The following is a 13226-nucleotide window of genomic DNA, read 5'->3' as shown; positions in this document are numbered from 1 at the left end:
TTCTAAATCGGGCACGACCTCATTTTGCGATTCACCTTCCTCTACATTCAGCGGAAGCTCTTGTTCTGCCCGCTTTTTTGTCGTAGCCTTGCCCTTCTGGGCAGCGGTAGCTTTTCCTTTTGGCGGCATTTTTCCTGAAACCATAACACACTTTTAGGAAGGATGTAATCTTAGGCACGGCTCAATCGCACGATCTCATGAGAAGAAAGATGGTCATTTTCCTAAATGCCCTGTAGCCTCTTGTTTATTAGTGTGGCGCGCAACACACCATAAACAAGACTCTACTAGACACGGCTTGTAGATACTTCCAAGGACAAACTGCTCTGATACCACTTTTGTCACGACCCAGCTGGGGGCCGCGACGGGTACCCGGGGCTAACCACCGAGCACCGCTCGCTCTACTACTCACCTTACTCGATTAATGCCCTTTTTATTTCTTTTAACTCAAGCACGGAAAAGTCATAGTTTATAGGGGAAACATAAATACATATATATATATATAACTTTAGTACATCAAAATAATAAGTACACATATACATGAAAAATGTGAGACCATACTACCCACACTGCGCATCTACGAGCCTCTACTGACGTATTGTGCATATAGACGGAACAAGACTCCGTCGTGCCCAAAATGTATATATACCAAAGGAATAATCATAAGCGCCTCCGAACAATGGAGTGCTTTAAGTCCGCTGTCAGCTCCTAAGGATCTGGATCAAGCTCGCCTTCCTGTCTACCTGTGGGCATGAACACAACGTCCAAAGAAAATGGACGTCAGTACGAATATTATACTGAGTATGAGAGGCATAAATAATGAAGAAATACATTAATAGTATATTGAGAACATCAATGTGAAACATCTGAACCCGGCTGACATTCATAAATGAAATAATGCATGCTGTCTTACTCATACTTATCATCATAACATGTATGCATCATATGCAAGCTGCCCGTCCATATCAGAACGGTGTGATAATCAATAACATTAGACCGCGTCCAGGCCTCCCGCGTCCGGGGTACCATCTCATGCCACCCACTAGTGGTGTCTGCCCATGCCAGAAGGTCATGGTGTATCCGTATAGCTGTCCGCCTCAGCGGTGACTGCCCGGCCAACTAGGCCCGGTGTGAAATGCTCATGCCATGCTTATCATAAAATAATCATAATAATGTGCTCATTATAAAATACTTATCTTATCATAGTACCTGCATAAGACTCGAGATTAACTTTACTCTATTGGGGTGACGTAAGGTCGTGATCCCCCGATTACATTATGGAGCAATCATGGACATTCTGCCTCACCTTGAAAGAACTAGCACATAAGGTGAGTGTAGGAAATGAATAACATCATCATTCTATCATCATCATATCGTGTCTCTTATCTCATATAAGCATTTATGGAAGTAGGCTTTAACTTTTCGGAATATAGGAACTCATGAAGAAGATAGGGATTCGAGTTATAAGATTCATGCCGTTAGAAGGAAAGGACTAGCCTCACATACCTTGTCGCTTAGCTACGTTATCGATCCCTTGTCTTCCTTCAAGGTCACGTCGTTACCTTCACGAGAGAATTGGACTAACATTTGTTAATCGACTTAAGAGAATACGTCACTATTTCTAGAGAAAATTGGGCAGCACACCCTTTATTTGTACTACTTTTCCCATCGTCTATATCAATTCCCAATGTTCACCACAACATCCACAATATTACAACCAACAACCATCATTTATATCTATTCACCATATTTCACCATTTCCCTCCAATTTTCCCACATTTATCCGTATAGCTCATTATTGTGTTCTCGCACCTTTAATACTTGTTTCATGATATAAACATCATTAATATCGTATTCGTAATCCTAACACTTCAACATTCATGATTCAATCCCACTATCATCCAATGGTGACACTATTCATCCATTCAAGACCCATTTTCCATGTCTTTCTTCCATTCAAGCTTCCTAGCCTCCTAATACCTTAAATAACATGATAAAGTCATGAAACATACCTTAGATAATAGTTGAACAAGTCTTGAGTTGGAATGCTTCACTTTGGCTAAACCCTAGTCCCACCTTCTATGGAATTTCTTGCCTTAAATGATCCTTTTGATGTGTTCTTACTCTAGGTGTTTGTGGATTGATGATATTGATCATAAATTTTTACTTGAAGTCTTGTTTTGGAAGAGTATGGAATGTTCTAGAGAGAGAGAGGGTCGTGGAGTGAGAAGAGGAAATGAGAAAATGAAACTTGGATCATATTTTTATAAAATGCAAATCAGTCCCGATGCCATTTTACGGTCCATTATACGGTCTGTATAATTTTATACGGTCCGTATAATTGACCGTAAAACTGATCCAGTGGCCACTCTTCTCTGTGTCAACTTGACGGTTCATTTTACGGACCGTCAAACCATTATACGGTCCGTATAACCTACCGTAAAACTCACCCTTCAGCAGTCTGTTCTGTGACACTTCTGCGGTTCATTATACGGCCGTAAAACCCTTTTACGGTCCGTATAGTTGACCGTATAACCCACCAGTTCACTGAATCTCATTTTCTCCACTTCGTTTCATCTCCGATCCTTATGGAACCTTCTTAACAATTGTTCAACACTTCGATACCAATCTACAGGACGTTATCACTCATCTTCAAAACACCGCATACGCTATGTCCTTTGCTAGCCTACTCACTGTACACTAACGGAAAAATTTCCGAGGTGTAACAGTTTACAATAGGGATAGACATTGAGTCCTACTTGTTTATCTTAGTTATCGACAAGCTAACTAACACAATACAAGATGAGGTTGTATGGTGTATGCTACTTGTTGATGTTAATGTATTTATTGAAGAACCATCAAGCATGCCATGCAAAGGCTTGACCTATGGAGAAACACTTTAGAGGCGAAGTGTTTTAGGATAAGTATAACTAAGATTGAATACATGCATTGCAGGTGTAGTCAACATGAGAAAAGAGAAGTTGAGTGATTACATGATATTATGGTGCCAAAATGCAAACAATTTAGATATTTAGACTCGTTGTTTCAAGAGAAATGAATGGTAGATTAAGATGTTTTTCATAGGATTAAAACCATATGGTTGAAGTGAAAAAGAGCGACCTAAAAGTTATGTGATAGAAGGATGTCTACCAAAATGAAAGGTATATAGAACAGCTATAGACTGACAATGTTATATGGCAGTAAATGTTGGGCTACGTACTAAAGTCCAATATAGCTGCAAAATGAGTATTGCAAAGATGTTGATGCTAAGATAGATGTGCGGTCATATTAGCATAGATAAGATTAAAAATTAATGACCACATTCACTACAAGGTGAAAGTAGCACGCATTGAGGATAAAATGCAAGAAGGTCGCCTGAGATGGTCTAGACATGTTCTGCGTCAACCTAGAGATGCACCGGCCCATAGGTGTGAAACTATGGTAAGTGACGATGTTAAAAGGTGAGGGGAAGACATAAATTACATGGAAAGAGGTTGGCTCGAAAGACCTACATATACTGGGTATTGATGCAACTTAGCTAAAGGTATGACACAAATGGAAGAAAAGAAATCCATATATGGTGATCGTTACTAGTTGAAGATAACTATTAGATTTGTTAGAGAACTTCTATATTATTATTAATTATTATTATTATATATTTGACTTATTTCACCTATTTTATTTAAAAAGATGATGATATGAATTAGCTTACATGAAATTAAGTGGGAATTCATATAGGTGACCCAAATTTATTTGGGACCGGGTATAGTTATAGTTGTTGTTTGAGAATTGACTAGGGAAACCATAAAGAAAAGATTCTCTATGAAAAGCATATTCCCAAAGGAAACAAAATACTAACAAAATGCAAGAAACCAAATTAGTAAGTTTATCTATGGGGGTAGGTACGGTTAGAAATGAATGGAGAGAGGGAATGGCCGCAAAGAATGGGTGTCCATTGACAATTCTCCCATTAAAGCCTTGCAAAACCTTAGCTGCACGAGTTGGTCGGGCTGGTGCATACCATTCTTTACAAACCAATAACACAAAAGAACATACATTACATTCCCCCTTATTATTCCCAATTTAGAGAAAGGCCGACCACCCACCCACTCATTTCTTTACCTGATCTGTTCCTTCTAACTCTTTCAAACGGCTGGCCGAGGCGGCTGATAACTCCTCGCCACGGCCTGCCTATCATAATCTCTACACTATTGTTGTAGGAAATTTTGATCATTTATTATTGTTATTGTTGTGATAGTTGTCGCTTTCTATCAAAGACTGCTTCATATGGGGGAGGTTATTACAAAAAATCCTGAGAAACGCGTGTTGTCATCCCCATCATCTTCTAGCGAATCAGAACGCGAAGAGTTGCAACTTTTGGAGCATGCACCACCTTTTTGGAAGAATAATCGAAAGAGGTTATCAAAGCAACTTTCTATGTGTGAGACACCACGTGATATTGCATGGGAGAAACGACGTCGCCAAATTCTCCTCCAAGAAAGAAGGAAACAAGGGATTCATATCCCTGACAACTTGACCGATGAGGACCTCAATGAGCTCAAAGGCTGCATAGAACTAGGGTTTGGATTCAATGAAGAAGAAGGCCAAAGGCTTTGTAGCACGCTGCCAGCGTTAGATCTTTATTTCGCGGTGAATCGTCAATATTCAACAAGTCCAATCTCGAGCCCCGGTAGCAAAGGTTCATTGCCATCTCCCGCATCTTCCAGCACGTCGGCGACGTCTCTTGGAGGTAGGTCCTCGTCATTTGGAAGCCCTAGGAGCGACTCTTCAGATGCATGGAAGATATTCAGCCCAGGTATGACCTTTTTTTCTTTTTGTGGGGACTCGAATTTCCAAGTGATAAATTTTAGTAGTATTCAAAAGAAATAGCATGCCTTTATCTTTATGTTCAAAGGCAAGGACTCAGAGGAATCAAACGATGCAACAACCATATAGAAATCTACATCGAAAAAAACATTCTAGGAGGCGATTGAATTTAAAAAAAAAAAAAGATGGTATTTTAGATGTTGTATAAGGTCAACATGCAAAAGATGTAAATAATCATGAAATGGAACTAAAAGAAGTTATGTATGCTCATAATGCTCAAGTTGGGACACGTCTATATTTTGAGATATGCTTTAAATGTTCTAGGGATGGGAAAATTTTCATAGTATTAGTGCCACAATATGTAAGACGCAATTTTTCTCTTTAAATACCTTTAACTATTTGAATAAATTTTTTAAATCTCAGCCGCTAAAACTTTATTTTGTACTCTTGGTTTATTGATGGTTAGATTGAAAGTTCATTTAGTTTGACTTTCCAAAATAACAAGTGAAAATATTTGTGGAAAGAATGAGTATATATTTTTTTGCATTTTTCTAGAAATTTTGCAACATACTGCTCTTTCATTTATATATATGACAGTATTTAATGATAGTAGAGCAAAATTTGCAAGTACTGATTTATAGTGAGTTTAATAAATTATACATTACCTCATTATAAAATTTCACTAACTAGTTGAACTTATGGAAGTTGTATAGAATAATACTATTAGGGGAATGGTATCAAACCTTTTCAAGCATCTCATAATGGAAGGGGTACCAGCTAGACTGGAATAGAGGAAGTGTATTTTTACTTCTTTAGTTATTATAATAATGTGTGGAAAAAAAAGTTATTATAATAATGTGTTCGCCTACATTTCAATTTTTCTCACTTTTGTACCAGTTTTTCAGCTTTTACAAATAAAATTCTAATTGATGCAATTTTGATTTAATTTATGACTAGAAAGTTTGCAGGAACTTTTCACATGCCTCGGATTTTATCTATATATTATATTAATAGTAGATAAAATATATTAAAGCAAACTATGACCCTTATCCAGAATTTCTCAATTCCTATATATAACAATTTATCGGTCTGAAATTGACTTCCGATAAATGTCTTCACGAAATACTTTGAATTTGTCAACTTCACTTTTATTGAAAGACTGGAACAAAATTTCAACTTTACAAGAGAGGTGGGAGTAAATTATGGTCTTGCTTAATAATCCTACCAAGTAACATCCTCTAGTTCTTGTGATGTCGGCTTTATTGATAGGATTTGAGTTATATACACTTAAAGAGTGATAGTGTAAACATTGTATACGATCATAACAGCTTATAGTAGGTTAGTTACCATTTTTATCAGGTCACTGAATAATGCATTTCATAATGTTTGCAACAAAGTTCAAAGTGATAGAGATTGACTGCAAATCACAAATAAAAAATGAAGAAACAGGAATATTTTATTGATAAAGAATGCGGGTACAATTTCGTTTATTCCCTTGATTCTTCTCTCTTGAAATTTCTCCGTAATTCGAGGGCCGTTAATAGCATATTTCTTGAACGTAGGATGATCTCTTTCTGATGTATTTGATCTCCAAAAACGCTGGGCAGCTTGATAAAGGCAGTATTTGATGCCTTGATCTCTTGTGATGCCCATGAGTTTATGGGATATCAGATATTCGAGACGTGTTTTGATCTCTTTGTGAATATCCAAATGTTTATAGGATATTCAAGATGCATTTTCAAGGGAATATGTGCCCCCTTATATAGGGTAAGTTAGGGTTTAGGGTAGAGTAGCCTCCAAGAAACCCTAACAGATATTGGCTCATCTTGTAGAGTCCCACAAAATTTTAATGTCTACACATAGAATTTTAACTATAATTGTCTCCTAGTAATTAAATGATCTACCATTGTTTAAATATTTTTTTTTTACTGTATCAGCACATAAAAATTAAACTCAAATTAATGACATGTGCAGGAGATGACCCGCAACAAGTTAAGACAAAACTGAGGCATTGGGCACAAGCTGTGGCATGTTCTGTAATGCAGTCCCATTGAAGGGGTGGAGATGGATTGTACAGAAAATAAAAGATAGTGAAACCTAGACTTATTTTAAGAAAGGAAGAGAAGCTTTTTCCTCATGAATTTGCAAGGACTATATATATATAAATGGAACAAAGCCTTTCCAGATTGTTAATCATAAGGCAAGGAGTGTGGAGTAGTTTCATTGGTTTGGAGAGAGATAACTTTTAATGTATTCTATGTAAAGGACACATTCAAAACCTCAAAGTTATCTAGCTTTCTGGCTTTTGGATTCCCACAAAATCCTGATTATTTTCCTTCGCATATCAGCACATTTTTGTTGTTATTTTTTTCTTTGGGACTTCTATTTGTTGGAACTCAGGAAAAAAATATGGTATGAACAACGAAACCAAAAAAGATTAAGAGAGAAACATAATAGTGCTTTTTTAGATCCACAAGAACGATTCTAGTAAAGCCTATGTTAAAAGTTGGATAATTATGAAAGTCATAGGAATATATGTTTAATTTCTTTTTTTAAATGTAATATGTATGTCGTTTCTCTGATTTGTACATATATGGAGATACGCGAATGCTATTGTGCGCCTAGCAGACCAAATGAAATAAAATTTTGCTGGATGGTTACTTGGTTGCCTAATCGGAGGGAATGGGTCAAAGTATGACCCAAATTTGGTAATTAGTTCGTGACAGTGCACTAAACGAATCATCATCATTATGTGAGGCAAATTCTCTAATAACCTTGTTGATAAGATGAATTACATATGAAAGGAACAATAGCAACGAAGTCTCATAAACATAAGAAACAAAATAAATAGGTTCAATTATAAATCTCATAATACCAATTTATCAATAATATTACCATTTGTTTTAATCCCATAATACACGAAAGAAACATTAAGCCCTGGAGCAAACTTTAAAATATTAACTCTAATATATGTCTGGGCATATCCCAAACACATGCTAGAGATGCAATAAAGATAGACATTAAAATGGCCTTCACAGACTAGTGATGGTTCACCTCAGCTGAATAAGACTGGAATCAAGACTGATCAACTGTTGGATCTCCCTTTATAGGCCTTGAATGTAGCGGTTAGTGGTAAGTCAGAAAAACCCAGCAACATCACTAACTCTCCCTCTCTCATTTTACACCCAAGACATGCTTTTACAAAAAATATTGTAGTGCATAAATAACTTAAAGAGCATAATCAAGTATAAAGCATTATACATGTATGCAACTGAACATGGATCACACATACAAAGAAACATAGATAAAGTCATGCTAAAGCCGTTGAAAGCTACTGATAATTGTTACGGAGCATTGAGTTCGTCAGCCCAATACGTTATATCCATCTTCGAACTGTTGGTTGCCTGTCTGGCCTGCTTGACTCGGTGCATCAACCACCCCTCTGAATTGGTAAGCGCTCGGTGTTATTGAGACGTTATCTGCTAAGTTGCATAATATGCCAGCTAAAAGAAAGGAGCATGAATTTACTATCCAGGCATCTTACCCACATGTAATACAAGAAATAACATTCAAATATTACAACGGTTAGGACAAATATTTCAGATATCAAATACTGTTAAAATAAGCATCCTATAGATGAATCAACAAACAATAGACATGCTCAATTAATAACAATTGCTAGGGACTGCGCCAAGAAGACATATTTAACAACAATATATACTGAAAGCATCATAGAATAATGTAAATATACATAACTGTTGGTTTGGACGACCTACTTCCTATCCTAAGCAATATCCAATTTTCGCCTATAGGATGGAACACGCTACTCTACTTGTTCTATGCTAGCGTCTTGCAGAATATAAACAGCAGGTAAGTAAAGAACACATGAATTTTACGTGGAATCCACCCAACTCACAAGGGTGATAAAAACCACGACCTACACCCTGTAGGATTTTTCCCAAACTCCACTAGAACGTTGATCCTCTGCAAATGCAAATTACAACCTAGGAACTAACCTCCAATCCCTATCTTACTAATCAACCTTTGACTAGCAAGCAGCCTTCTTGACCACCAACTTGACGTTGAGTTTACAACGTTTTGTACTAATTATATGCTTCTATTAAAGTGGATAAAGTACAACTCGATAAACAACCTTATAAAAGTTTTCTAGACTCAAGAATTGGAAAACATAAACTCTATTCTATAGCTTATTCAATCGTCTTCTCATACTAGGGACGCACACCTAGATTCTAAATATTCTTGATATCTTCGTTGATCACTCAATATTCTGAAATCTCTCTTTGTGGGTGCATGAACCTTCTTCTTGGTAAGACTTGGATATATATATATATATATCATTGAGTGCACAGCAAGTCGGCAAACACAAAATCTTCTTTGAGTAGGCCCATGAGATATAATAGGGTTTGTGTTGAACTGGGATTCTTGCCTTTTGGATCGATTTCATTGTCCTTGTAGGAGTCTGAAGAACCTTGTTTAATTATGGCAAGGAATCCTATAATCTTGACCATCAAGTCTTTCCCATAAAATTGCAAATCCTCATTGTTGTAGGACTTGCGCTGGAACATGTTCACGAACCTGTTTCATCCACCTGGTTCGTCCGCCTCTAAATCTATACACTGTCTGAGATCAAACATGTTCACGAACCTGTTTCATGATCCCTTTTCTCGATCATTCATCTGACTCTGACTTGAGCCTGCTTTTGTGATGGATTATGGAACATGTTGACAGACCTATTTCATAGCATTATGTTATTTGTTCTGTGTCTGTATTCTCTTCATTTAGATTTATTCATTGCTAAAATAAATCATGTCTTCAACTTTATATCACTTTGTGACTCTAATCATGTATTTCTGAGTCCTTATCACCCTTTCTCCTCATGATCTCTTTCTTTTCTGATTCATTCATCAACTGCACCTGATGTCTCTATGAGATAGAACATGTTTTCATGCTTGTTCTATTCTTCAATGAACTACTCGGTGACTGAGTCATCTTTTTACTTCTTCTCTCTTGTCTGGATCTGTCTTCGTGATGGACCATGTATATGAATGGTTCATTCTCTCTCTCTGATCTGATCATTGCACTTGTCTTGGCATTGGCACACATGCTTGCAACATAGGACATATGTATGCTCTTTTCTGTAGCTCATTCGTAATGGAACATGTCTATGGACATGTACAATCCATCCTGTGTTGCTTGCTGTTGCTCCCAAATGCACACGCAAGTATACGTAGTCGTACAAGTAATATAGAACCTTTAAGTCCAGATATCGATCCCACAGAGACTTAGATTCTACTGTTAAACTAATTCAAATTCGAATAAAACTATTCAAGGAAGTAAAAGAAAGAGGGTTTTGTTTTGACTAACTAAAACTGAAAGTAAACAATTGATGATTGGTGTTTTTTTGTAACTGAGAATATTTTGACAAAGATTGTAAGGTTTATCAGATGATGGAGAGTTCCAGGGTCATGGCTTTCGACAATCCAGTTGATCTTCTGACAATTTTGCCTATCTTATTTCCTGGGTTACTAGTTGACAGGTTAATTGTAGCTTTATGATATTCTCTCGAACTACTCACAAGCCTGTAGATGTTACTATAACGCCTATATCTATGTGGTCATCAGAGGTAACAAGAACGCATTTAATTCTCCGTATTCAACTAAGTAGGGCTAAAGGGTATATCTTTATCCTCATTAGTGAAATAATAATATCGAACAAACTCTATTTATTCTTATTACGTATGTGAATTCCTTTTCTCAAGTCCAATTCACGCACCACATATAGTGTTCAACTATTAACCAGACAATCAAACAATTAAGCACAAGAATAAATAAACAACCCACATCGCGGTTCCAACACATGAATTTCCATTCTTTGATTCTTGCCAAGTTCGTGTTGGACCCACATCGCGGGTCCAGCACATTTCAAACTTGGAACGGAATTTTTTCCTCTTTTTCGCCTGTTTTTACGTCCTCTGTCACGACCCAACCCCGTAGGCCGCGACTGGTACCCTAACTGGGTACCCGTACATACCTACCTGACCGAATTTCGTACCATACAATTTTTTTTTTTTAAAACAGATGTTACAGAAGTACGCCGATACCGATACGACACGCGCGCAATCATATATATGTATATACCTGAACATGCAGACATTTACAGATAAGCCGATAAGGCTAACATACAGACGAAACCCTTAACCCACACATCTATCTACAGGCCTCTACAGACATACAGAATCATATGACGGGACAGGGCCCCGCCGTACCTAGAACTTCCATACATACAGAACATACGGAAAACAGAAGATATATATACCAAAGTACATGCTCCGAAGCAAAAGGAGCTCTTCAAGATAGCAGAACCTGTGCCCTAGACTGGCGGCATGTCACCGAGTGCGCCTGTACCTGCGGGCATGTAACGCAGCCCCCGAAGAACGGGGGTCGTAACGAAAATGTACCGAGTATGTAAAGCAGAAACATAACAGATACAATCATAGTCCGAACCGGAGTCACAGAACTATAACGGACAAAACCATACATCAGACGGACGGACAGAGTCATGATCCAGACCGACATACAGAATCGTGGTCCACACAGATAAACAGAATCATGGTTCGGACGAACCGACGGAATCATAATCCAGACAGACGAGCAGAATCAGAATCCATACGGACATACAGAATCAGAATCCATGCGGACATATAGAATCAGAAGCCATACGGACATACAGACATAGTCGTAATTCAGACGGACAGACAGAATTATGCATGCAGAGTAGTGTAGAGTCATACTGAACCATACAGAATCATACAGAATCATACAGAGGCATGTTCTTATATAAATACTGATGGCACATGCATACAGACATACAGATTTTGGCCCTGTCTGGGGGCGCGGTAACAGAACCCGGCCCTCTTAGTACGGGACACGGTGGACAGACAGAATCAGATCAGATCAGATCATATCAGATGCCATCCTGGCCGCCATCCCCATACACAGATCAATATATCAAAATCATACAGATATAACAGATCCCGGCCCGTACGCCGAGGGGCGCGGTGAACAATGCAGAGAAATATGCACGATAATAGAACCTGGCCCGGGACGCAGTGAAGGAATGCATTGAGACAGCCACGAACAGATCCATGGGAAACCACATACATACAGACTCACATACGGACTCAATCAGACTAAAGGGTGCCAACCGGAAAGTCAGAATCAGAGTATACGAATAGTATGCATAGTACGCGCCTATATCCTATTTGGGAAGGCACGACAGATTATTATCAGAATCAGATTCTCAGATGTTCAGAAATCATTTTGTTAGAATTTCATAAAAATAGTTGTATCATGATCAAAATAATAGTTCAGATGGTTTCTGAGAAAATCGGACAAAACGGAAGTATTTAAAGTATTACAGAAGATATCGGGCCTTGCGGGCCCGCCTCGGACCAACTCGAGGCAACATATGTAAATTATCGCTAATAGACCTTATGAGGTCATCCATAATCGTTTGGAAGTGTTCCGACTCCGTTTAGGGAAGTTTTGTACAAAAATTCACTTTAAAGGCAATTTGTAAGAAAATAGCTTCAGTTGAATTGAAGGAATTGGAGCGGTTTTCCGTCTCGAATTCCGGGGAACGGAGTCGTACTTAAGGCTCGCGGCCGAGCCTATCACATCCAGAACATGCCTAGGAACAAAGGGAAGTGCTTCACATACCTCGATAGCGCCTTACGCTCGCTTGGCGTCGACTTCAATTTCGTCCAAAATATAGAAATTGTCAAGTTTACCATTTGTTAGTTTCAAACTTTTCAATAATCCAACATCTCAGATGTTCAGAAATCATTTTGTAAGAATTTCATAAAAATAGTTGTATCATGATCAAAATAATAGTTCAGATGGTTTCTGAGAAAATCGGACAAAACGGAAGTATTTAAAGTATTACAGAAGATATCGGGCCTTGCGGGCCCGCCTCGGACCAACTCGAGGCAACATATGTAAATTATCGCTAATAGACCTTATGAGGTCATCCATAATCGTTTGGAAGTGTTCCGACTCCGTTTAGGGAAGTTTTGTACAAAAATTCACTTTAAAGGCAATTTGTAAGAAAATAGCTTCAGTTGAATTGAAGGAATTGGAGCGGTTTTCCGTCTCGAATTCCGGGGAACGGAGTCGTACTTAAGGCTCGCGGCCGAGCCTATCACATCCAGAACATGCCTAGGAACAAAGGGAAGTGCTTCACATACCTCGATAGCGCCTTACGCTCGCTTGGCGTCGACTTCAATTTCGTCCAAAATATAGAAATGGTCAAGTTTACCATTTGTTAGTTTCAAACTTTTCAATAATCCAACTTAACACTGACTTGCCTACCGAAATTTCGGC

General features: G+C 38.0%; 1 protein-coding gene across 1 annotated transcript; it reads left to right on the top strand.

Annotated features, from left to right (window-relative positions):
* The first annotated feature begins 4013 nt into the window (after positions 1–4013).
* Positions 4014–7309, top strand: LOC132610652 (uncharacterized). The gene is made up of 2 exons (XM_060324975.1): positions 4014–4813; positions 6799–7309. Exons 1-2 carry the CDS (start codon positions 4285–4287, stop codon positions 6876–6878), a joined length of 609 nt encoding a protein of 202 aa, XP_060180958.1. The 5' UTR covers positions 4014–4284; the 3' UTR covers positions 6879–7309.
* The last annotated feature ends 5917 nt before the right edge of the window (positions 7310–13226 follow it).

This window comes from Lycium barbarum, chromosome 9 (assembly GCF_019175385.1).
Source record: "Lycium barbarum isolate Lr01 chromosome 9, ASM1917538v2, whole genome shotgun sequence".
In the NCBI taxonomy this organism is placed as follows: Eukaryota; Viridiplantae; Streptophyta; class Magnoliopsida; order Solanales; family Solanaceae; genus Lycium; species Lycium barbarum.
This window is presented reverse-complemented; position numbering and strand designations above follow the sequence as displayed.